This window comes from Pseudochaenichthys georgianus, chromosome 13 (genome assembly GCF_902827115.2).
Source record: "Pseudochaenichthys georgianus chromosome 13, fPseGeo1.2, whole genome shotgun sequence".
Classification (NCBI taxonomy): Eukaryota; Metazoa; Chordata; class Actinopteri; order Perciformes; family Channichthyidae; genus Pseudochaenichthys; species Pseudochaenichthys georgianus.
In genome coordinates this window covers 25,308,196-25,331,507 of record NC_047515.1, presented here as the reverse complement: position 1 = coordinate 25,331,507, position 23,312 = coordinate 25,308,196, and the positions used below count along the sequence as shown (strand labels likewise).

Sequence of the window (23,312 nt, the reverse complement as noted above, 5' to 3'; positions counted from 1 at the left end):
GCCTATCGATTTGTTCCCCGAGACAGGCCCAGCGCGCTGGGGCGACACTTTGATTGCTGGGCCAGTAATTACTGTTATTATTTATGCATCTGGGCAAAATGGCAGGACTTAACATTCACAGTACAAGAGGCCACAGGCAATCAGCAGAGGTGAGCACCTGGAGAGGGAGACATGGCGGTAGAGAGAGGAAGAGAGAGGAAGAGAGAGGAAGAGAGAGAGAGTAGCAATGCCCCGTGAGAGTTGAACTCCAGAGATGAGAGCGAAGAGTGCAGTCAAAGATATTCACACACACACACAAACACACACACTCCTGGGAGGGGATATGAAAGCGTAAGCAGAAGATAGGCACACATGTGCAAATGCACTTGTATATGAAGGATTATTCAACTGTGTGTGTGTGTGTGTGTGTGTGTGTGTGTGTGTGTGTGTGTGTGTGTGTGTGTGTGTGTGTGTGTGTGTGTGTGTGTGTGTGTGTGTGTGTGTGTGTGTGTGTGTGTGTGTGTGTGTGTGTGTGTGTGTGTGTGTGTGTGTGTGTGTGTGTGTGTGTGTGTGGAAGGAGGTCGTCTTACCTGTGAGAGTCCCAGATATATAGAAACGGTCTCTGAGATGTAGAGGAAACGTCCCTCCTGACTGACCGCGAACACAAAGCCATCCAGGGACTGTGCATATAGAAAATAAATAAATAAACATCACACACACCGACACGGACACACACATTAAGGCAAACAGAAACAAGACAGACAAATTAGAGCAATTAGTGTGTATCGAACAAATTACAATGAGCTAGAGAACAAACAACCCGTCACCCCTCGGCCTCTTTTCTCAATTCACACACACACACGCACGCACGCACGCACATAAACACACGGATGAATGTGAACAGACATGAAACAACTCCCATTGCAATCGGCAGCTACACACAACAACAGCTGTCAAAAAGGCCTTCATAACTAAACATAGAGAAAGCAGCAGAGACAAAATTGCCACATGTGTGTGCACTCTCTCACACACGCACTTTCTCACACACACGCACTCTCACACACGCACTCTCTCACACACACGCACTCTCTCACACACGCACTCTCTCACACACACGCACTCTCTCACACACACGCACTCTCTCACACACACGCACTCTCTCACACACACGCACTCTCTCACACACACACGCACTCTCTCACACACACGCACTCTCTCACACACACGCACTCTCTCACACACGCACACACACACACACGGCAACGAGACATGAGAAACTGAGCTTATAGACTAGAGCTGTTTCAATCAACTGTAACAAAGTCAGAACCAGAGCATCCTCCTGGATCACACACACACACACACACACACACACACACACACACACACACACACACACACACACCCACCCCCCCCCCCCCCCCCCCCAGTACGGACACAGACAGAGATAGAACCAAGTCATTACAGCCTGCAGTGATTCTAATGAGAAGTGAAAGGTATACAGCCAGACCATTAGAGAGGACTGCTTCAGAGAATAATATTAATCGTCATAACAAGCATCCAGAAGTCAGCTTCTCTCTCTTCCTCACACACACAAACACACACACATAGACACACACACATAGACACACACCAGGGCCACTTTGCTCTAGAAGAATGATTGCTATTTTGGCGGCCCAGTGCTTAAAGTGGCAGTGGTAATTTATGCAACTGACACATCCAGTATGCAAATGTGTGGCCGGGGTGTGGGGCGTCGTGTGTCGCGGCGAGGAGAAACTAGCCGCCTGAATGTCGGAGAACTAAAGTGCAATTATCAGGCTATTACAGCAGGAGGACGGCTGGGAGGAAAGAATCATACCGTTTTTCTGGAGCGTTAATTTGATTTCTATCAGCGCCTTTCCCTAAGCCTCCCTTCCTCTTTAAAATGCCAGAGGAGAGCAGACATATGTAATGTTTCTTTGTTTTACCCCAACCTCATTACTTCTAAATGCTCAGCCTCTGTTTTTCTTTCTCTCTCTCTCTACCTGTTCCCACTCCGTCCTGATTCAAATGTATTTGTATAGCACCTCTCAGCAACAAGGCAATTCAAAGAGCTTTACATAAGACATAATATATTAAATTCCTTCAAGCTTTTCTTTCTCCCTCCCTGCTTGGAGCTACAGTCTCTCCTGCCTCACCCCCCTCTTCATTCTAACTACAACCTGAAGTGTTACCTTCTTCACACTTCCTCTTTGTTTCTACATCCTGCATTTCGTCATCCCTGTAGCCCTCCTGCTCCCGAAACCCCCTCAGGCTCCATTCATCCGTCAGAGCAAAGAGAGGCATTCTTCGGCAGCCAATGCTATCGTCCGAGCATCTGAGCGTATATGAGGTGTGTGGGAGTCCATGTGTGTGGATGTGAGAGCATGTGATAGGAGTTTGCCTGGAAATGTAAGTCTGAGAGTCTGAGGTAGGAAGACTGGAGCTGGTACAAACCGTGACCTCACGCATCACCGACACACAGTGGTCCACTGCAGTCACTTAAGACACCAATGTGCTGTCAACGTACATTTTCAATCAAACTAACCTTGTGGTCCAATCATCCTATTTCTCAAGCTAAATCAACTACTTTCAAAACCAATTGGTTTATCACATCACTGAAAATAGGGCAGTTTGACCTTTTCGGAGACAGTTTTATGATATGAAATAATATCATATTATTCTTTACAGAAGAAGGTGTGTGTGTGCTTACCTGCAGGAGGTGCGCCCCGAGGTGCAGCTCAAACATGTCAGTAGCCCGAGAATGAGATGATCGTCGTACTGCAGAGAGAAAGTAGACAAACACACATGAGACACTGACTGACATCAATGTTTCGTTGATACCACAGGTTTAAAAAAAGCGCTATTATAAAACAGACTGTTGTAAAAGGTCGCTATCATCTCTCAGATGCACATGTTATTGTACTATCTTCAGTATATATTTGAGACAATATCTCTCCATCTAGCATGTGTTGCACTGTAGAGGCATGTTGAATACAAAATATCCAATTTCTAAGGAATAATTTTGCTATGCTGTAAAGCTAAATGTTGTATAAGAGTGTTTTAGCAGTGTTCTATAGGTTTAGGGATCCTGTAACATACTGACATTGTGGAGTTTTGTTGTTCGACATCTCCGCCACTCTCAAATGTTTATTATTTCTCTCGTCAATTCAATCACATCATGAAATACTTAAACTAAATTGAGTCTTGTTTCATGTGTTTGCATACTCATAATGTGGGTCTTTGTTTTGTTTCAATCTGTTAACTTTTATGGATAAGGAAAATAACTACAAGAGGTGAAAACTCTAAGAAGAAAAAGGTACATATTCAATATTCACAAAGATGAGGTATCAGATCATGTTGATTGAGTCCACTGAAATGTGTTTACTAAAGCTTGGATTAGTAGTAATTATACAACAATATCTGATAATATGACTTGTGTCCTATTGGGGTTTTTGTAATAATATTGCATCTCTATGTCGTCTGTAAATCTGAAGTGAAATGAAAAGCAAAACTTGAACAAATCATGTCTGGCACACGGAAATGACTGAAACGTTTGTGTCAAAAAGCAGCATAAGGAGGGGGTGTGACGCACACCAGTCAATTACCGCCAGGCACATACACACACGCACGCACACACAAACAAACACGCACACACTCATGGTGTCTGCATCGCCACTCTTAATGCATCCCAAACACAAGCTATCAGAGCTGCTTCAGTGCCAAAGTGGTGCTGTTTACCAAGGCAATTACAATACAAATAGAGTTGAGGTGGATAGGTAGGGGAGGGGGGGGGAAGATAGGGACGGGAGAAGCAGAGAGGGTACGGCAGGGAAGATGAGAAAACACTAAGGAAGGCTAGAGTGATCACTTTCTCCCAAGCAAACCTGAGCACGAGGGGCTGCGGTGACGTGGAAGATTAATTTAGTAATCAGCCGTATTTACTGTTTTATGTCTAAAAGAGTGTGTGACGGTGTGTGTGTGCACCTGCAAGCGTGTGATTGCAAAAGTGGGGAGCATACGTGAGAATTAATCTTACTCTAACAGGGCTGCTTTTGAACACACATGTTCTTTATTCAGCAGGGAAAAACTATGGATGTGTGTACACAAAATGTGTGTGTACAAAGACACATGAAAGTATGCATGTGTATGCGCAACTCCAAGGATCACTGGATATCTGTGTGTGTGTGTGTGTGTGTGTGTGTGTGTGTGTGTGTGTGTGTGTGTGTGTGTGTGTGTGTGTGTGTGTCGCAGCGAGGATAAGGGAAATCAATACACGTTATGACAGGAAAATGAAAGCGCTGCTCTGGGTTACAACTGAACACAGAGGGAGGGTCAGAACCCACACACACACATACACACACACACACACAAACACACACATCTCCCAGCTGCCTGCTTGTGATGTGGGTTCGGTGAATAGAGGAGGGAGGCATTCCATTAGTGCTATAGACACACAAAAACACACACACAAACACACACACTTAAGGAATACACACAGCAATGAATTCTCATGCACAGACTACACAGCGGCAACATGCCCTCCGATTAAACAACACAAATACCCGAGTACACACACAACCTCACACACACACGAAAACACACATGCACACACACACATACACACAAATACAGAGTTGTCGGACAAAGCCACAGTGGCATTGTGAGATTGGGCTCCCCCTGTGTGACTGAGTGTGAATATAAATAAGGCTAGTCCATTCAGGGCTATGAAAGGGGGTCTGGTGCTGGGACCCTTCAGCCCAGCCAGTCGCTGCCTGGAGGGGGATGGGGCGCTCTCTCGCTCTCTGCCTGCCTATCAGGGTCCCTTGTGGGGCAGCGATGGAGCTGCAGCGCTGGGGATTCTGGAGGAAGCAACCCCCATCTTGACCATATGAGGATGAATCAAAAGGGATACGCACCAACACTGTGATGTTAGTTTGTGCACGCCTTGAAGACAGACATTGAGTGTGCGTGTGGCTGTGAGTTTGATGCCACAGATCCCTCGAGGAGTGAAGGTGACGGCGGGCGATCAGTAGTGCTGAGTAGTGTCAACGGGGCGAAGGAAACGCTGGGTGTGACATGAGGCCAGGAGGGCTGACGGATGAGTCTACACACTCACACAAATACACAGAGGACCATTTATTAAAGACTGCCAGGGTACAATAGGGCAGCCAGGAAACCAAAACACTGGACCTGGTGTGTGTGTGTGTGTGTGTGTGTGTGTGTGTGTGTGTGTGTGTGTGTGTGTGTGTGTGTGTGTGTGTGTGTGTGTGTGTGTGTGTGTGTGTGTGTGTGTGTGTGTGTGTGTGTGTGTGTGTGTGTGTGTGTGTGTGTGTGTGTGTGTGTGTGTGTGTGTGTGTGTGTGTGTGTGTGTGTGTGTGTGTGTGCACATGTGAAGAGAGAGTCTCACAGCGGTGATCGTACCTCACTCTGAGAACAAAGATCCTTCTGTAGTGGTGCTGTGAACCCCAACTTCTATATGTGTGTGTCTGTGTGTGTTTGAGGAGGATCTTGCATAAATAAATGGAGTCACCTTTATAATATTGAACGTCTAATTATAAACTCATGTAGTGAGTAAACAATAACTAATCATTCCAAATTATTTTAAAAGGAACATTTTCAGATTTTCAAACCTGGGTTTTATTTTCATAATTGTACCCCCTTCCTTTCTGGAATATTATCATTGTCCTCGCCGACATGAATTGAACAATGTCAGAACAAACCCAGAGGGATGTTGACAAACCAATAAATGTATGCATGTCATTTTGTATGTATAGTCACCAAGTTCATTGCTGTGTTCAATGAAAACTGTATTATCACTTAAACTAAGATGAGACAAGAAACATAAGATTGTGCAAAAAGCTCTCAAGCAACAAGCAGCGCATGAAGTGAAAAACAAATGGGGGCACCAATGTGTTTCCGTGTATCTGTAAGGGTCAAATGCTTAAAAGTTACTGTACTGAGAAGTGGAAAAGTACTTTGTACAACGACTAATGAGCTATAATTGACTGCCCGTCTGACTATGTTGTGGCAAACAAGTACAAGAAAACAATTAATCTGAAACTATTCTTTCAAATGGTTTATGTGAATATACATTTGTCCGTTGTACTTCCTGACAGGCACGTCATGTGCACATGCTGGTGTATACGCCTGGATGCAGCCCTGTGTGTGCACATGAGGGCTTTGATGGCTCCTTTCTGTAACACTCCCATTTTCATTAGCTTCCAGGACTCTGCAGCGAGGTTTAATTTCATTGTGGGAATAGGAGACAGAATGGGACGGGGCGCGATCGGACACGTTAATTATAGTCTGACTCGCAGGTCAATTCTCAGGGTCTCCCCAGCGCTTTACGAGAAGGAAAGATAGAAATTTCATTTGAATGATTTTAATTATACCTCTGTCTAATACATAATTTAGTCCCAGTTAAGTCCAAGAGTAATGGCCACACACACACACACACACACACACACACACACACACACACACACACACACACACACACACACACACACACACACACACACACACACACACACACACACACACACACACACACACACACACACACACACACACACACACACACACACACACACACACACACACACACACACACACACACACACACACACACACACACACACACACACACACACACACACACACACACACACACACACACACACACACACACACACCGTCTTCCTTTCCACCCCCACAGTGTCAACCTTTCAACCAGGTGAGGATGTTACCATGGAAACCAAACAGATAACAGATGCAATGAACCCCTCATTTTCCCGTCTATTCTCCTCTCTCTCTCTTCTTCTCCGTCTTCCTCTCTCAAGTGTGGCTCCTGGCCGTAGTCTCACCCTTTCAAAACAAGAGCCTGATCACCTGCCAAGTTGTTTACTACCATTCAAATGTGACGTTTGGGCTGTTCGACAGACAGAGAGCGAAAGAGTGACCCTAATCGCAGCGTCCCTCTCTGGCGCAATTATCTCCTCACTCTGACATCCATCCCTCCCTTCTTCCCTCTATCTCTCCTCTATCTCTCTGTCCCTCCTGCGTTGCTCCCTCACTCCTTTTGCGGTCGAACATAATTTGAGTGCAATTAACTTCCCTTAAAAGCCCCGGCTGCTTTAAACGCCGTGAATTAGAGGGGAGGCAGATGCAGGGAGAACGTGAAGAGGTTGGGGGAGACAGAAGGAGTAGGGGAGGGAGACAGAGGCAATGAAAGAAAAGGAGACGAGGGAGAGAGGGAGCAAGTGGAGGCGGAATGAAAGTCAATGTCACCAACGCTGGGGAGGAGAGAGGTGTGTTTGACCTCACTGAGAGAGACAGTAAAACACTTGAGCTGGCAGTGCGTTGTCATTGTACTGTACCTTGGGCTTCTCCAGCTGCCCTATTGCAGCTGCTAAAGGTTGAGTTGATATAGATTTTGGGGAGATATATACGCAACCAAAAATATAAAGGACTGAAGTGATGTGGAAGTGTACTCTAGGGCGTGTCAGCGCATCACTGTTGGGCGTGGTCACAGATGTAATACTGCAACCTTTCAAGACAAACCTCTGACGTATTTGGAAAAGCAAAGAAAGGCTAATATACATCACATAGACTGACTTACTGTTCACATTACCGACTGTACTTAGCGTCTCTGTGTGCACACCGCTTTGCTGCGTAACGAGGGGTTATTAGTATTACCTAATAAACCCCTCTGATCCTCCGCTCACTTGTGTTTTTCCACCATCAGTGTTTCTGCCTTAAGTAGATCTCAGCAATTAGTGTAGTGAGTGCAATCTTATCACAAGCAATTGAAAATAAGGATCCGGTTGAAAATGCACTGGAATAATCATTTAATGGGACATTTAAAAAGGTGGGGTAAAAAAAACTATCCCCCGAAGCAAAGTATACTCAATATAGAGAGGTTTGAAATATAAATGATTTCAAATAAAAAGTGTTTAGTCTTTCATGAGCTGTGCAAACAGGCACACACACACACACACACACACACACACACACACACACACACACACACACACACACACACACACACACACACACACACACACACACACACACACACACACACACACACACACACACACACACACACACACACACACACACACACACACACACACACACACACACACACACACACACACACACACACACACACACACACACACACACACACAGGGAATGAATATCATGGGTCATTTTACTTTTCCTCCCTTCAGCCTTTCTTTTCCGTCTGCTCCCTCCTTCCATAATCTGCCTCTCTCTCCTCCTTCTTCCCCCTCTCCTGCTCTCTCAATCTCTCTCTCTTTCTCTCTGTGAAGGTCATGCAATTGATTTTCCTCTGTCTATTCATTTTTCAAGACTGGCTTTGAAACGTGGGAAGCAGACAAAAGCCACACCGGCCCCTCCCCTGCCCTCCATCCCTCTCCTCTCCTCCACGTTCCTGGCCCTCGTCCGTCCAAAAACCCTCGGACAAGAGGGATAGCGGAGGAATGCAACTCACCCCACCCCCTCTCTCCCCACACCCCTCTCCTTCCTCTCCTCCTTTCTATTCCTTATTCCTTCTGCATTTGTCCCTTCCCCTCCTTTCCGTCCTCCTCTCTCTTTCAGCTGGATCTCTGACCAAATTCCACTAACGGAATTAAAGTCATGCATCACACTTAAAACCCTGCCAATGCATTCTGGGTAGACTTGTTCGAACTGATGTCCAAATTAGCATGGCATTTTTCAGCCTCGGCATCGCTGAGACTGTGTCACCTGCTTGTAAAAATCACCAAACATTTCATAAAATACTCAAGATATCAGATCTCGCTCGAGTGGAAGAAATGTTGAGGATAATTCAGACGGTAATAGCTATTGTAGCTGAGCAGCGATGTGTTGTGTTTTTCAAGTACCTCACAATTTTCCTTGACCTTCTCGTGGCTGCTGCAGGAATCTATATATTTACAGTTATGGTTCACATTTGTACCAGAGGTGTTTGTCATTGTAGTGTAAGCAGCATAACTCACAATTGTCTTTCTAGCACAAACAGGACAGCACGGCTACCTGCACACCTTCTTTACTAAACAGATATTTTATATCAAGGCCAAAGCAAAGCGTGGAAAACCAAGGCAAAACAATTCACTACTTGCAGAGCCCAGTCAAGGCCGCGGCTGTCCGTACGTGTGATAGTGCATAGATATCACTCCAACATCCAGATTGTGCAGTGCTGCATGGATAATTAAATATTGATGGATCTCAATGAATTCTCCCTTAATGATGTATATTTTCAAATACTGTGGCTAAAGATCAGGGCTCACCGTGTTAATGTTATACAATATAAAAACGCTCTTGGTTTACAGTGAGGTCTTGCTTATAATGGTCAGATATGTATAGCTGGATATTAAACCCCAATCATTGCTAAGCAAAGACTGAAATCAGAAAGGAGCACTGAATATTCAAAAATGCCAAATATTAAAAAAATTATGTAAAAACCAAAAGCTTAAGGAGATTTGTTTTACTTTGTCTCAGGTCCATTTTAACTACTAATTGTGTACTTTGTACTTAAAGGTGGGGTAGGTAAGTTTGAGAAACCGGCTCGAGGTACACTTTTTGTTATATTACATGGAATGCTCTTAACATCCCGATAGCAATGAATATCTTAAGTGCTTTGACAAAAAATCCATAAAAAAATGTCATCTGTGGAAGCCGTAGTACTGTAAAAAGCACGACCAATCATTTTAGCCGGCCCGGCTAAAATAACTGGATGGCCTACCTGCCTGTCAGCCTTCCATCTGTGCACAAACTTATCTCGTGCCCTCATTGGTCATGTGCGTTCATGTGTGTTGGAGGAGGGGCTCTGTAAGGAAGTGGCAGATTTGTTTTCCGGCTGTGTATTTTCAAATACACGCACTGCTGGTTTCTCCAAAATTACCTACCCCACCTTTAAAGTATACTAATACTACACATTAAATTTTGTCATATTTGCATTAAGCAAACAATCTATTTACCTTACTTGATCCTGGCAAAGAAATCAATACAGTGCATGTGTACTTTTCAATTCAGACATTTTTAAATGTGTGAATAATAAAAACTAATGTGGCTGAATTCCCTATCCGTTTCGGGGTCATGTGCACGACAGCTGCGGTCATACTGGAATGGCTTACAGAGGAAAGATTAAAAAATGTTGGTCGAAATCCAAGTAGCCTATATTCTGACTTTTAATTTATGTTACGCTACAGAATCCCTATCTGGTAAATACCATGTATTTCAAACTCTCCACCACAAGTTTAAACCTGGGTAGTCTGTTAAAAAAAGGACTTTTGTTTTGGTAATACCATCCCAACTCATATATATATATATATATATATATCAAGCCATTATTCTTAACAGGATTGTGTGGTACATCAAGCCACATGTTTTTTGCTCATATTTCCTCAAATTAGACAAGAACAGGCATGAACACACACACACACAAACCTCTAATTGTACTGTAGCTGCATCGTTTCCCCTCAGTAATAGTAGCAATTAGACGGGCTGTATAATTACACTGTCCTCGTTATATAGTTAATTTCCGTAATTACAAATCACACAAATAGTTTCCTCCCTCTTTGTTTATCCTCTATCCAACACACACAAACTCACACGCAACACATGAATTCAAACCCACAGTAGCCTATGGGAAGTCTTTGTATGATTATACGAACATATATGTTTACAGGCTTGTGATGGACACTTTCAGTGGTTTGTGTCAATTATCAAAAAACATCAGCGTATTTATCTCTGCTTTATAATTTTATTAGAGGCTGAACCAGTGGCGTAGCCACCATAGGGTGTCCCAGGCCCACCCAGTTTACTAATTGGGTAAAAAAGCTGAGAAAGCTGAGAAAGCTTGGGTGTACATTTTTTTTTTTTTTATTATTATTATAAAAAAATGTATTCAACCATTGAGAATATCCAAATGGAGAAAAGGAGCGGAGATTAATCAACATATAAAGACGGAGAAAGTAAAGGATAAAGTTTATGTTAAGTTTAGCACCCCCGAAGAGGCACAAGGTTGGTATTAACTGTAATATAAAAATGTAGGTTTTGTCCTAATTCGTTTGTATGCTGTTTTGTAGCGTTGCTGTCTGTTTACAGTTCACTTTTGGTAGTATGCTAAAGTGATTCTAATACGAATGGAGCCTAAATGTATGTGTTATTTTTGTGTCTTTATAGCTCTTACGTTGATATTGGAGATTTCAATAAATTCATATCATCAGTCAAGTCTTCGACCATTATTCTACAACGATGCTTGGCAATGGGCATTATTATATATTATTATTATTATAGGCCAGGCCCACTTTAAAGTCATTTTTCCCCCTGGAAAAAGCTGGCCCACCCTATTTTATACAGGCCCGCCCTAAAGTACATTTCTGCCTATACTACTGTGCTGAACTGTGTAAAACCTGAGCTGAAAGTGATCAATTAGAGTTGTGTTTCATTTACCTACTTACTTACAGCCATTTGCAAAGTCAATTAAAGGTTTAAATATTTGACAAATAATTTTCAGTAGCAACATTTTTTTTTTAAATACTTTGGCGATAAGTCCATGTCTCCCTCACCCAGAGAAAAGGCTGAATATATTTTATTATTTTTGATTTATATGCAAGTCAATCAAATGTAGAATGCTAACTTCCTAGGTTGCTAAAGCCTCAAATTCTCAAGTAATGTAACAAGGACATAACCTCAGTGACCTAAGCAGTAGCTACGACCCGTCGCCTAACATATATTTCATCATATAGTTTAGACAGAGCTCAATGTAGGGGCCGCATGACTGCAGTCAAAGTCAATGTAAAGCAAGAAACAAACAAGTGTCAAGTGCAGACACCATTTTTCTAAACACCATCTTTAAAAAAGTTGTTCAATAAGACATGTTTTCTTTGGTTCCAATGCAATTACATGCAGTTTTCTTTGCAGTATTGCTTTACAGTGGTCTTACTTTCCCCATTCGCTCACCTTTGCTGCAGTTTATGTCTCCGTCCATCCGAGAGATCCAGGGCGGGTCTCCCTGGTTGGCAAATGTGCGCATGTGCAGGTAGCTGATGGTCAGCCGGATGACCGAGGCCTTGTCCAGCTGGCTGGTGATCGCCCCGGGCAGAGGCAGCATCTTGGCCAGCTCGAAGAACTCAAAATTCTCCTTCCCCCGCCGCGAACGAGCCGCATTGCGAGACTTCTCTTTACGCAAGTTCTGGAGACTGAGAGGTGAACAAGAGGAAGGTGTGTTAATGGAAGAAATATATGAACAAAGGGTGGAGAGAAAAGAAGAGAAGGACAGAGAAAATACTCTGGATCAGCACTGTAGAGGGAGAAACTAGTACTGACCACCTGTTGATGGATTCATGCTCTGTTTAAATCACCTGACCATCAATCCAGAAAACTCATTTCATAAATACAGTACGTATAAAGTAATGGCTCTTGCAATTCAAGTGAAATAATCTCTCTTGCAGATTGGCCTGGTAATTACCGCCAGATCACCTTCTTCTATATATGGCAGGGAAAAGTCCTTTTGCAACACAATTTGCAACACAATCCATATGTGAACACACACACGATCTCTCGCTGTATATTTTTCCCTCTTCACCCCTTTCTCCCTCAAACCCCCCGCTCTCACCCTCTCTCTCTCATCTGGTCCCGGGCTAGTGAGCTGAAGCCGTGATTGAGGGATCAATAGGAGAGGGAGGGGCAGAGTGACAGAGGGGGGCCGGGGCTCAGGTAGCCTGTCTCTCTGATTGGGTATTGACTCTCTTCAATGGGGCCTGAGTGGTGGAATTATGTTGTCACAGCCACTTCACAATTTGTGCCGGTGCTGCGCTGGAATAAAGTGTGTGTGTGTGTGTGTGTGTGTGTGTGTGTGTGTGTGTGTGTGTGTGTGTGTGTGTGTGTGTGTGTGTGTGTGTGTGTGTGTGTGTGTGTGTGTGTGTGTGTGTGTGTGTGTGTGTGTGTGTGTGTGTGTGTGTGTGTGTGTGTGTGTGTGTGTGTGTGTGTGTGTGTGTGTGTGCATTTGAGAGAGAGTGAGAATGAGATCTAGAGGAGAAAGAAGAACCACTCTTTCTCCCTCATGTCTGTGTTGTTGATTCTCATCCTAAGAAAGACCACCAGTGGTGTGTGTGTGTGTGTGTGTGTGTGTGTGTGTGTGTGTGTGTGTGTGTGTGTGTGTGTGTGTGTGTGTGTGTGTGTGTGTGTGTGTGTGTGTGTGCATGCGTGTGAAAGAAAAAAAAGAACAAAGAAAAGGGATGTACATAGTGTGTGTACATGTTTATATCTTAATCAGCTGACACAGCTGTTGTGTTTCTCCCTGCTATTTCCTAATAAGTGAAAACAGTGTGTGTTTCTGTGTGTGTGTGTGTGTGTGTGTGTGTGTGTGTGTGTGTGTGTGTGTGTGTGTGTGTGTGTGTGTGTGTGTGTGTGTGTGTGTGTGTGTGTGTGTGTGTGTGTGTGTGTGTGTGTTGTGGACACATGCTGCTAGCCCTCTGTAACATCTCATTATTATACTGCCTCGACCCCAGCCACCGAGAACAATCAATACACACATTGATTCTGCTTAGTTTTTATATCCGCCTGTAAATGACTGCCCATTAATAATTCCAGCCAAATATACTTAATCTCCCACTAAGGGGAGGGGATTCACAGCACTGACAGGATTGGCAGGTGGGCAACAATACAGGTTATGTGTAGCACTGAGGAGATCAGACTTATGTCTTCTGGATTGTGTTTCATTGAAATTCTTCTTCAGGCTGTCAGTGTGAGCAAGAGTGTTAATGCATGGATTTCACCTTGCGGAGATTAATTCATCGCCATGCACGCAGGCTTATACAGTATCAGCCAGGGTGTGTGAGTGTGTGTGTGAGAGTGTGTGTGTGAGAGTGTGAGTGTGAGTGTGAGTGTGTGTGTGTGTGTGTGTGTGTGTGTGTGTGTGTGTGTGTGTGTGTGTGTGTGTGTGTCCTGTCTCACCAGGGAAGGGTGGGAGGCTTGGCCAGTAGTCCTTGTAGGAAATCCCACTCCACACTCACACACTTCCCCTCGCTGACAAACGGCATGGTTGCCATCCTTCTCCCAATCAAGTGCCGACGCCGCTGTTATCGAAGGCTCTGATTGGTTGAGGAAGTGACGGACTCAGACCTGGATAGCAGAGGAGAAACACACAAAAAGAAGTTAGGAAAAGGTGTTGGTGACTGATCACTAATAATGGCCATAAAACAGTAAAAGGGCAGCACACGGCATTTTGATGATAACACGTTTAAAGGGGCATTTTGATAATCAAACATGTTTCCAGCAAAATGTACTAACGACATAATACTTTTTTAATTTGGTGTGAGCTTATGCCTTTTTTCAATAACAAAAACATTATGAAATGTTATCTCCTTTCCATTAAGGGCTTTACATTTGAAAGAACACAATTTGCATTGAAATGCGTGGATGAAAACCCATCCTATGATTTCTTAATTCATCTATCAGAGACAGAGAAAAATAAAGAAATAAGAAGGCGGTGAGGTTGAGAGAGAGCAATTAGGTACTGTACTTCCCCACATAAAGGTCAGAGACTGTTCCCACGGTAATAGACATTAGACAAAACATGATCCTCCTATTAGGTCACAATTAAAATGAAAGTCACCAGATCTCCTCTTATCCCTGAGAGAGGATTTAAACCTGTCTGCAGTGGAAGTTGAAGCAAACATCTCCACAGACAAAGCACTGAATACTCCTCCACACATACGGCCGCCTCCTGCCAGCCTCCAGCACTACCCTCCTGTAGTGGAAGTTGCCAATATTCCTCCCTGTTCTCAAACAGAGCGCTGCTCCTCACCCGTTTCTCTCCCTCCCTCTCCTCTGTGCTGTGTTGACATTTAAAGGGCTAGCGTGGCCCCGAGCACCGCAGTGTCATGCCCTTGGGCCTGAGATGCCCTCTCTCTCTCTCTAGTTGCCTCTCACTCTTTAACTCATTCTTTCTTTGGCCCGCCTGGGTCAGCACAATCAAGTCAGCAGAGCTTTGCTGGGGCAGTAGAAAATGGATTATGTCCAGAGTTTGAGCATGGCTATGCTGACCTTGGCTAAGAGGGGTCAGCAGAAGCTACGCAGGTTCGGCAGATATCATTTCACAAATCTGAGCTAAAACAGCAAACATTAAATGTATGCATGAAAACTTCTTAGATCAATTTCAAAGGCAGCAGAGTCAATGAGGGATTTGACACAGACAGAATAGTTGTTGAAAGGAGACATTGGGTCATTCAATTATCTTCAGAAGTTAAGGCGGAAAAGTTTGGCCTCAATGGGAACTGACAAAGAGTTTATAATATGAATATCTTCCTGCCAATATCTCTTTCCAGAATTAAACATTTGATCAGAAAACATGCATCAACGGATCTTTAAAGTGTACTCAATGCTCACTAAACTACACTACGAGTCTCCAGCTTTGCTTAGCAACTCAGTGTGGCTGTTAGACGAAGTGATGCTTAGACCTGACAGCTTATTGCAAAATGCAAACATGCTCACAATGACAACATGCTGATGCTTAGCAGGTATAATATATAGCATGTTCACCATCTTAGTTTTACATGATAGCATTTTAACAATTGCAAGCCAAATCAGTTTGAAAAGTATTTAATCATAAAACAAAATCTGGGGCAGGGCAATGAATAAAGTAAAATCTAAATAAAAAAGAATCGGTCATAGATAAATATAATTTCTCGGCAAAAAAACACCAGTATTTTATTATTTACATGAGGCTTAATTAAAGACTCTGGACTTTTGAAACGGTTGCTCTGTTGTTGATTAATATATGTCCAGACATCAGAGGTTGTTGTAGCTCTTTAAAGTTGTATTATATGGGATTCGGATGATTTACTTAAACATTGATTGTGCACTTAAGTCAGTAAGATACATGATCAATCTAGTTAATATTCCAGCCTTACATTTAACCTCTTCCCATGGTCCTCTCATTGACAGAATATGTTGTCCAAGGTTTATGTTTAACACTAAGGCTTCACTCAACTATAGGAAACCTATACCTTTTCCTCTCAAGCTTGCAGCCCGCATCATTGACAGTCCTCTTTTCAGAGAGTCTGCTGAAGAGAAGACAGGGTCGAGGAGAGGGCAGCTCACCTCTGTCTAACAACTTCACCTTTGTCACCTTCTCTATCTCACCTGGATAAATGCACTACAAGCCAAATTAGGCTGCATATAGTCCAACGGAGAGATCAAAGGGAGAAACAAGGCAGGAAACAATTTACTCTTCAATTGTCACTGCCTTACAAACCCACACACATGCACAGCCTTTTTCTCGTTCCATACCTTAATGGTTATCTCTTAATTGACCCTATCTGCTTATCTAATCTCTCCCTACATCGTTCGGTCTCAAACTATCTCTGCATCTCTCTCTGCGTCTCCCTCTATCTGGGCAGACACAGGGGCGTAATGGACAGGGTCCTCCACAGTAATTATTCAATCAACCTCATAACCTTGTCGCAGGTTGGGCGGCCCATTAATGCACTCACCCAAATGGACCCCGCCACTTTGACTGCTAATGCTCCGGCTAGCTAGCAGCACAACAGGCTGAATTTCAGAAGTGTCATCTAGACAGTGTGAAACAATTCGCTCAATAGAGCTGAGTCGACTGATTCTGTAACGGCACAGTGGGAAATATGTATAGAGAAAGGAAAGTGTGACTTTTGAAAGCACTTCTGTAAAAATATACAGCGCCCACAGCTGGAGGGATCAACCTGTATCAAGTGTGACCGCAGGTGTTTGCAATGTGTTACTGCAGTGCTACATATTCATATGTGTGGTGTATGTTGTGTGTATAAGAGTGTGTGCTTGAGACCCCTACCCTATAGAGCCGTGCTCTCTTGGCACGGTCTCAGCAGCAACAGAACGGAGGGCACTGCGGCGAGCGCTCGCAGTCGCTGTTTGCCGTGCGATTTTCTCTGGCTGCATGCTTGGCTCTCACTCTATTTTCAGCAGGGACGTTTAATTAGGGCCTCCAGCTGTCAGAGGTTCGTTAGCATGCCCCTCCTCTCCGCGTGCCGCCCCTCCCCGTAGGGAGTCAGGGGCATCAGGCAAATGAACACATTTAAGTCAAACAGCACGCAGACAGACAATAGCCTCAGTGCCATGCCACCAGCTCCCCTAGGTAGAGACATGGTTGTTTTATGCCTCATCTCCCCAACCCCTGGGGCTCATAGAGAGGCTGGCCAAGACTGAGAATGTGGAGGCAGAGGAGCTCTCATGGCCCACTGGAGACCATATGCACACTGCCATCATACAGAGGTGAAGAGCAGGGCGGGGCCTTCGCAATGTTCAGTTTAAAACAGAGGGAAGGTGAGACACTTGTCTCAGTAAGGAAGATTTTTCTGAATTTTGACACATTTTAAGGCATAACTGATCTGAGAAAAATCTAACAATGTCATTTTAAGAATATCAAACATATATCACTTTGTCTTTCAGTTAACAGTGTGAAGAAATACAGTGGGAATTGTTTCGTATTTAATATCATAATGTCCTTTGGGCCAAATCATTTTGAATAATTTCGCTCCTGATAATTATAACGCGTCACTAATTGAAACTAACTTCATGCTTGGGACCCATACTTGAAACTGTCATAGGCTTCTCAAGTGATAGAATAATATTGTCATCATTTGCAATAAGCCTTAAGGCACTGTTAATGCCTCATGGAGAAGGAGATATCTGATATTTAATCTATGCTAATAATAATCAATCGGCCACACCTCCAATACACAATCAAGTAGCATTTCTCACAAAGAATTGCTAGGTGAGAGCAGATTTGGATGGTTAAGAACGTTTGGTGCAGCTGGAAAATCTTGCATCAGCTTCCACCTTACAACAAAGCTGTATAAAGCAGTCACTCAGGTCCTTTTTCAGTGTTCAATCAAGTGATAGCGCCTCTGATAACAGTTTGGAGACAGCTCTTTCTCTCCTTCCAACCCCCACCAGTCTTTACTCTATCTAAAGGTAAAAGTGGAGAACAAATCCAACAGCGATGTAAGTTATTCCTGTGAATAATATGTCATCAAACTGAGAACGTTCGATTTCATGGAAAATGTAGAAAACATGGTTTGAAATAACACGGACAGAATATTTGATGTAGCTAGTTTTCTATCTTGGCCTTTCATGTTGTTGAGTAGTTGTAAATGAGTGTCTGATGCATCCAGGGAGATGACGTTTGGTATTCTGCTTGGAGGGCTGAATACTACTTATCATGCATTACGGCCCTGGTTGGACCTCAGGATTTGGAAGTCAAAAGACTTTTTAATGCACAATTTTTCAGCCGCTGATCAATCGACAGCTGCTGGACATGAAGGCCCCCACGGCCCCCCCCTCTCTCTTTCTATCAGTATTCCATATTCTGACTCGCTCGGCATTCTGCTTCCGTATCGGAGTGCCGGCTGCGGTTGACCTTGACTACTCTGGATCATTCCCAACCCAAGGTTCTCTCTAACTCTCAAGGGCCTTGGTGTCCCTGCCTTCTCCCCCTCTCCCTCCTCCACTCCCTTCACCTCTCCCATCATCCTCACCCCCTCTTTGCTCCTCCCTGGCCCTTGCCCGGGTCATTAATTATCTAATGGAATCAATACAGCGTTAGATTGGACCAGAGTGACCCCGCCCGCCCCCAGGTATCTCCGCGGTGATGAGGAGGAAGAGGAGGGTTCGGCAAAGGGTGTAAAGGAATGATGATAACAGCCTGTGCGAGCGTAGGAGCGTCCGACAGCCACAGTGTGGACCGTCCCTTAAACTGTAAGAATGGAGAATAAAGAGATCAGCAATAAATAAATGATTAGAGAGGGGGAGAGGGGTGGGTGGAGGGCGGATGGGGGAGGGAGAGAGCATAAGTTGAGGCAGAGGGAGGCAAATCTGATGGTGAGAGAGGGAGAGAAATGATGGACAGATAAAGACATAGATGAAAAAAAGGAGGGAGAAAGAGATTTGCTAATGTTCACCCTTGGTAATCAATATCCTTCTCCTCTTTTATTACAGAGGGCTTTGGTGAGCGTTGCTTTGATGTCCACTCCTCACGGGTGTGGAGCTATGCAGAATTCAATCCGTGCCTGTCATAATAACCATCTACCTCAGCCTACAGTATATACACCAAAGAAATGTTCCACTTCCCATGGGCTCTAAGAAACAGGACGCTGATCGTATCTGTGAAAAGATTCCCAAATATTTATCAGGAAAAGTCCCTTTTCTCTTAGAGTGCTCTCCAGTGGTTTTCTTCCACACTGGATGTATTCCACTTTCAATATTGAAAATAGGTAAAAAAAGATTTGACAGCACACAGAGTATAATAACTTCAAGAAGGGTGCATGCTTTATCCCATCAATTATATTTTGTTTACCATAAATGCCGCTCTTGTCGCTTTTGGAGGGAGCACATCTATAAAACAAACTAAAAATAACAGTCAAGTAATTTAAATAATACGCAATACAAGTGATTTCCCAATATCTTATATAGTTTACCGCTGACTCAAAAAGGAAAATAGAGATGCAGAATCAACAGTAGGAGTTATAGCATAATAGGGAATACTTTAAACTACAATATGAAGAGCTACAACTTCTACCATAGCAACTAAAACATCTTACAGTAGATTACTTTAAGAATCTAAATAAAATGTAGTGCACTGCAATCTATCCTGAGGTTAAATATCCGATCTCCATGTAAGGCAGAGGCTAAAGGTGACTAAAACAGGACTTAGAGGAAAGTCACTGATAAAAGCTTCTTTTTTTGAGTGCTTTCACCAAAAGAACTCGGATGTGGTGGTATGTACGGAGAATACTGATAATACTCGTATACAGTGTTCCCAAAAATAGTGGTGAACAAAGAAAAAGAGTAAAAGGAAGGCAGAAACTTCTCCCTCTGACTGCAGAAGAGTCAGCTAAGTGGATGCAGGTCTCTATAAGGCAGAGGATGGTAAATCCACTCCCGCAGGCAGAGACCACATCAGCACTGACCTCCACATAACCACAGGCCAAAGCACAGCACACAGGGTCACACACACACACACACACACACACACACACACACACACACACACACACACACACACACACACACACACACACACACACACACACACACACACACACACACACACACAACACACACACACCACACACACACACACACACACACACACACACACACACACACACCACACACACACACACACACACACACACACACACACACACACACACACACACACACTAATTAGCATGGTGCAAATGTCAGAGTTCAGAGCAGAGTCAAACTCTTCATAAAAGTTGTAGAAAATGTGTAGGTGTCTTGAAGCTCACTGGGGAAAAACAAGGATACACGCTGGCCGCATACTTTATTCTCCAAAAAATACTCAAAGCTTGACACTTTGACTATTTCCACACATACTGTTCATTTGTGTAACTTCTGCTTTAGGTCATGGCATACATTACAGAGGAGGAGAAGAATAAAGAGTCGATGTGAGGAAGTCTTGCACCTGATTTTTCGATTTAGAGGGAAAGTGACTGAGTGTGGATGCCTATACATCACGTGCACGCCACAAAGTGACTGCGTGGGTGTGTGAGTGCGTGCACGCAGCCTGGAGGATCCCTTCAGGCCGGCGTGTGAATGACAGCGGGGGTTATGTAAGGAGCCACAGCGGGGCCGGAGTGGACAGTCCGACCGGAGATCAGGTCAGCAGAGTGTGACACTAAACACGTCTCCCTGACACCGCGCTGACACCCTCTGTCACAGACCCACACACTGTCTGTCAACACTCCTCACACGCACACACGCACACGCACGGCCAGAGAAAGACGTGTGTGAGCGGCTGTCTGTCAATACGCCAGACACTGACCACCTTAGTGTGTGTGCAAGAGAGCAACAGAGAGAGACACACATATCAAGAGAAGAAGAGAAGAAGGGAGGGAGGGAGATGTGAGGAGTTTGTCGACCTGAGAACTTGTCAATGAGTGAGGAAAAGTGACTGCTTCTGTCTACCAACCATTTACACATTACTGATATTAATGTACTCTCATGGGAGCATTACTCATGCAACAATTGATACAGAAAAATAACCTACTAGTAAATAAAACCAGATGTTAAAATAACAGCATAATCAGAAACACACATCAGCGCACATCTGTGACGGGCAGCAATATAAAAGTATTTTATACTACCTTTTATTACTGTAAATTCATTCAACTTGGTTTTGTCTGCCGCCTTCAAACGGGGAAACTTTTTTGCCGACATTCTCAATTTCCAAAAGTAATCCAAGTCAGGCTCTGTCACACAGCCGCCTGCTGGCACAGACCACAGCTCCTTAAACCCCAAAAGCTGAAGAAGAAACCCACGTCTGGGTCCAATAAAAAGGCCTAACCGTGGGTCACGACCAAAGCGCGCTGCACATGCAGGACCTGGAACGGATGGAGAGGCTCAGTGGGCCGGGTAGGAACTGTACCACGGACATTTGATGACACGGGAGGAGCCTGTTTTCGTGTCACTGCTGCTATGTAAGTTGCTTCTGAATGCAATCTTTATTGAAGCAATGCCGACGGTTTAGGATAAATAAAATACAAATAAAATAAGATCTAAAAAGAAATGAAATTACTAAAAAACTGTTGAATTACACAAAAGTATAGACAGTAACACTTTTTACTAATAGAATCAGGTTGACGTGTAAAAAAGACTGAGTCGGTACTGCAGGTAGCTATTTGGTTTGGGTGTATCTGAAGCACCTGCTATCTCAGCAGGTGTGTGTGCAAATGATGCTGCTGAAAGTGCCCAAAACACAGCAATAATTATAGCACAGATTTTCGAGAAACATATGGAACAAAAATATTTACATATTTGCAAATTACCTCTTAATTTGCACCCACATTTTCTCCTTTTTTAAGTAACTGTTCATCTATTCTGACGAACCACAAGTGACAAGCCGGACCACAATATCTACAAATTAGACAAAAGAAAAGCAGAAATCCTATGAGATGTTGAGATGTTATGTACTTTAAAGCAGTAAGAACACTATGTGTTTGTCACAGTCATTCTGTCAATTTGGACCACCTGCTGCAAACACCCTGAAGGCACCGAATGTTACCAAGCCAGTAAACTGTGACCAATTCTGCCTCTGCAGGTGGAGACGGACACGCAGGCTCTCACTCTGCCTCCATATCTCAAACTACACCACACATGCAAACACACACAAATACACACCATTTATCAGAAAGTGGTGCGTCATTAATAATGCCGTCATTTAGAAAAGAGCCAAAATTAACATATTTATTTGTCCTTTCTGAAAAAGCAAAGATGGGAATATTTGCAGCTAAAATGTTTGGATCTAATACTTTGTGTAAAAGCAAGACTGGTTCTTTAAAGAAGAAAACAACATGTAGTCTAATTAGGTAAACAAGTTAAACATTAATGTTCATTAACTATAACAATTTTGCTTTTATGCTTATTACATTCAAGTCACAAAAAGAGGTAGGACTGATCCATTTAAAACAAAGCTCCTCGTTTTTTGTTTTTATTTTATAAGAAAAAATGACTTTTTACTATTGTGCCAATTTTGTTGAATAAATGCAATAATTGTGCAAAATTTCTATTCTGTCCATTATAAGACTCAGCAAAAAGTTATCAGCGCTGCATGCTGATATCTTATCACAGAGAAAAAGGAAAAAACGACTCAAGGTTTAAATTCAAACAAAGTTACAACAGAACGGTCTTCCACACGGTTCCATCGACACTGAGATTTAAAATATCACTAGATTTGCTGAGCTGACAGCAAAAATCAGATAAAGGATGACAACTTTATGACTATGCGTACATATGCGCGTGTCCAGCGTGTGTGTGAGATTACCAAGCAAGAGAGTGAGAAAGTGTGTGTCCTGTACACTCATGCATGTGTGTATGTGTATGATGACCGTAAGTTGTTAGATCCATTATCTACTCACCTGACGGGCATTTCCAGCATTCAGTGTGCTGCTGTTGATCTGATCCACTTTGTCTGTCTCCCTCCTCCTCCTCCTCCTCCTCCTCCTCCTCCTCCTCTTCTTCTTCTTCTTCTTCTTTTTCTTCTTTTTCTTCTCCCCTCCGGAGCCCCTGCTCTGCCCTGGCGGTGCCCCCCCACCACACCAGCACCTCCACCAGCACCTCGAGCTTAAACACAGCAAACAAACACTGTGTGTGTGAGCCAAGGGGGCTGGGACGGGGGCAGCGTCAATCCCCTCACTTTCACAAAGGAGGTGGCCGTGCAGCCGGACACATCTCGGACTCCCGTTGCAAGAGAGAGAGAGAGT

The 23,312-nt window shown here is 43.7% G+C and overlaps 1 protein-coding gene across 1 annotated transcript in view; it reads right to left on the bottom strand.

The window, feature by feature from the left end:
* Positions 1–23,057, bottom strand: part of npas1 (neuronal PAS domain protein 1) — a 36,601-nt gene extending 13,544 nt beyond the window's left edge. The window contains exons 1-5 of the mRNA XM_034096754.2: positions 22,968–23,057; positions 13,987–14,154; positions 11,992–12,230; positions 2,708–2,775; positions 570–659 (exon numbers count right to left, since the gene is read on the bottom strand). Of these exons, the coding sequence (XP_033952645.1) occupies positions 570–659; positions 2,708–2,775; positions 11,992–12,230; positions 13,987–14,081 (492 nt within the window). The 5' untranslated portion in view covers positions 14,082–14,154; positions 22,968–23,057. The remainder of the gene's footprint in view (positions 1–569; positions 660–2,707; positions 2,776–11,991; positions 12,231–13,986; positions 14,155–22,967) is intronic.
* Positions 23,058–23,312: the final 255 nt, after the last annotated feature.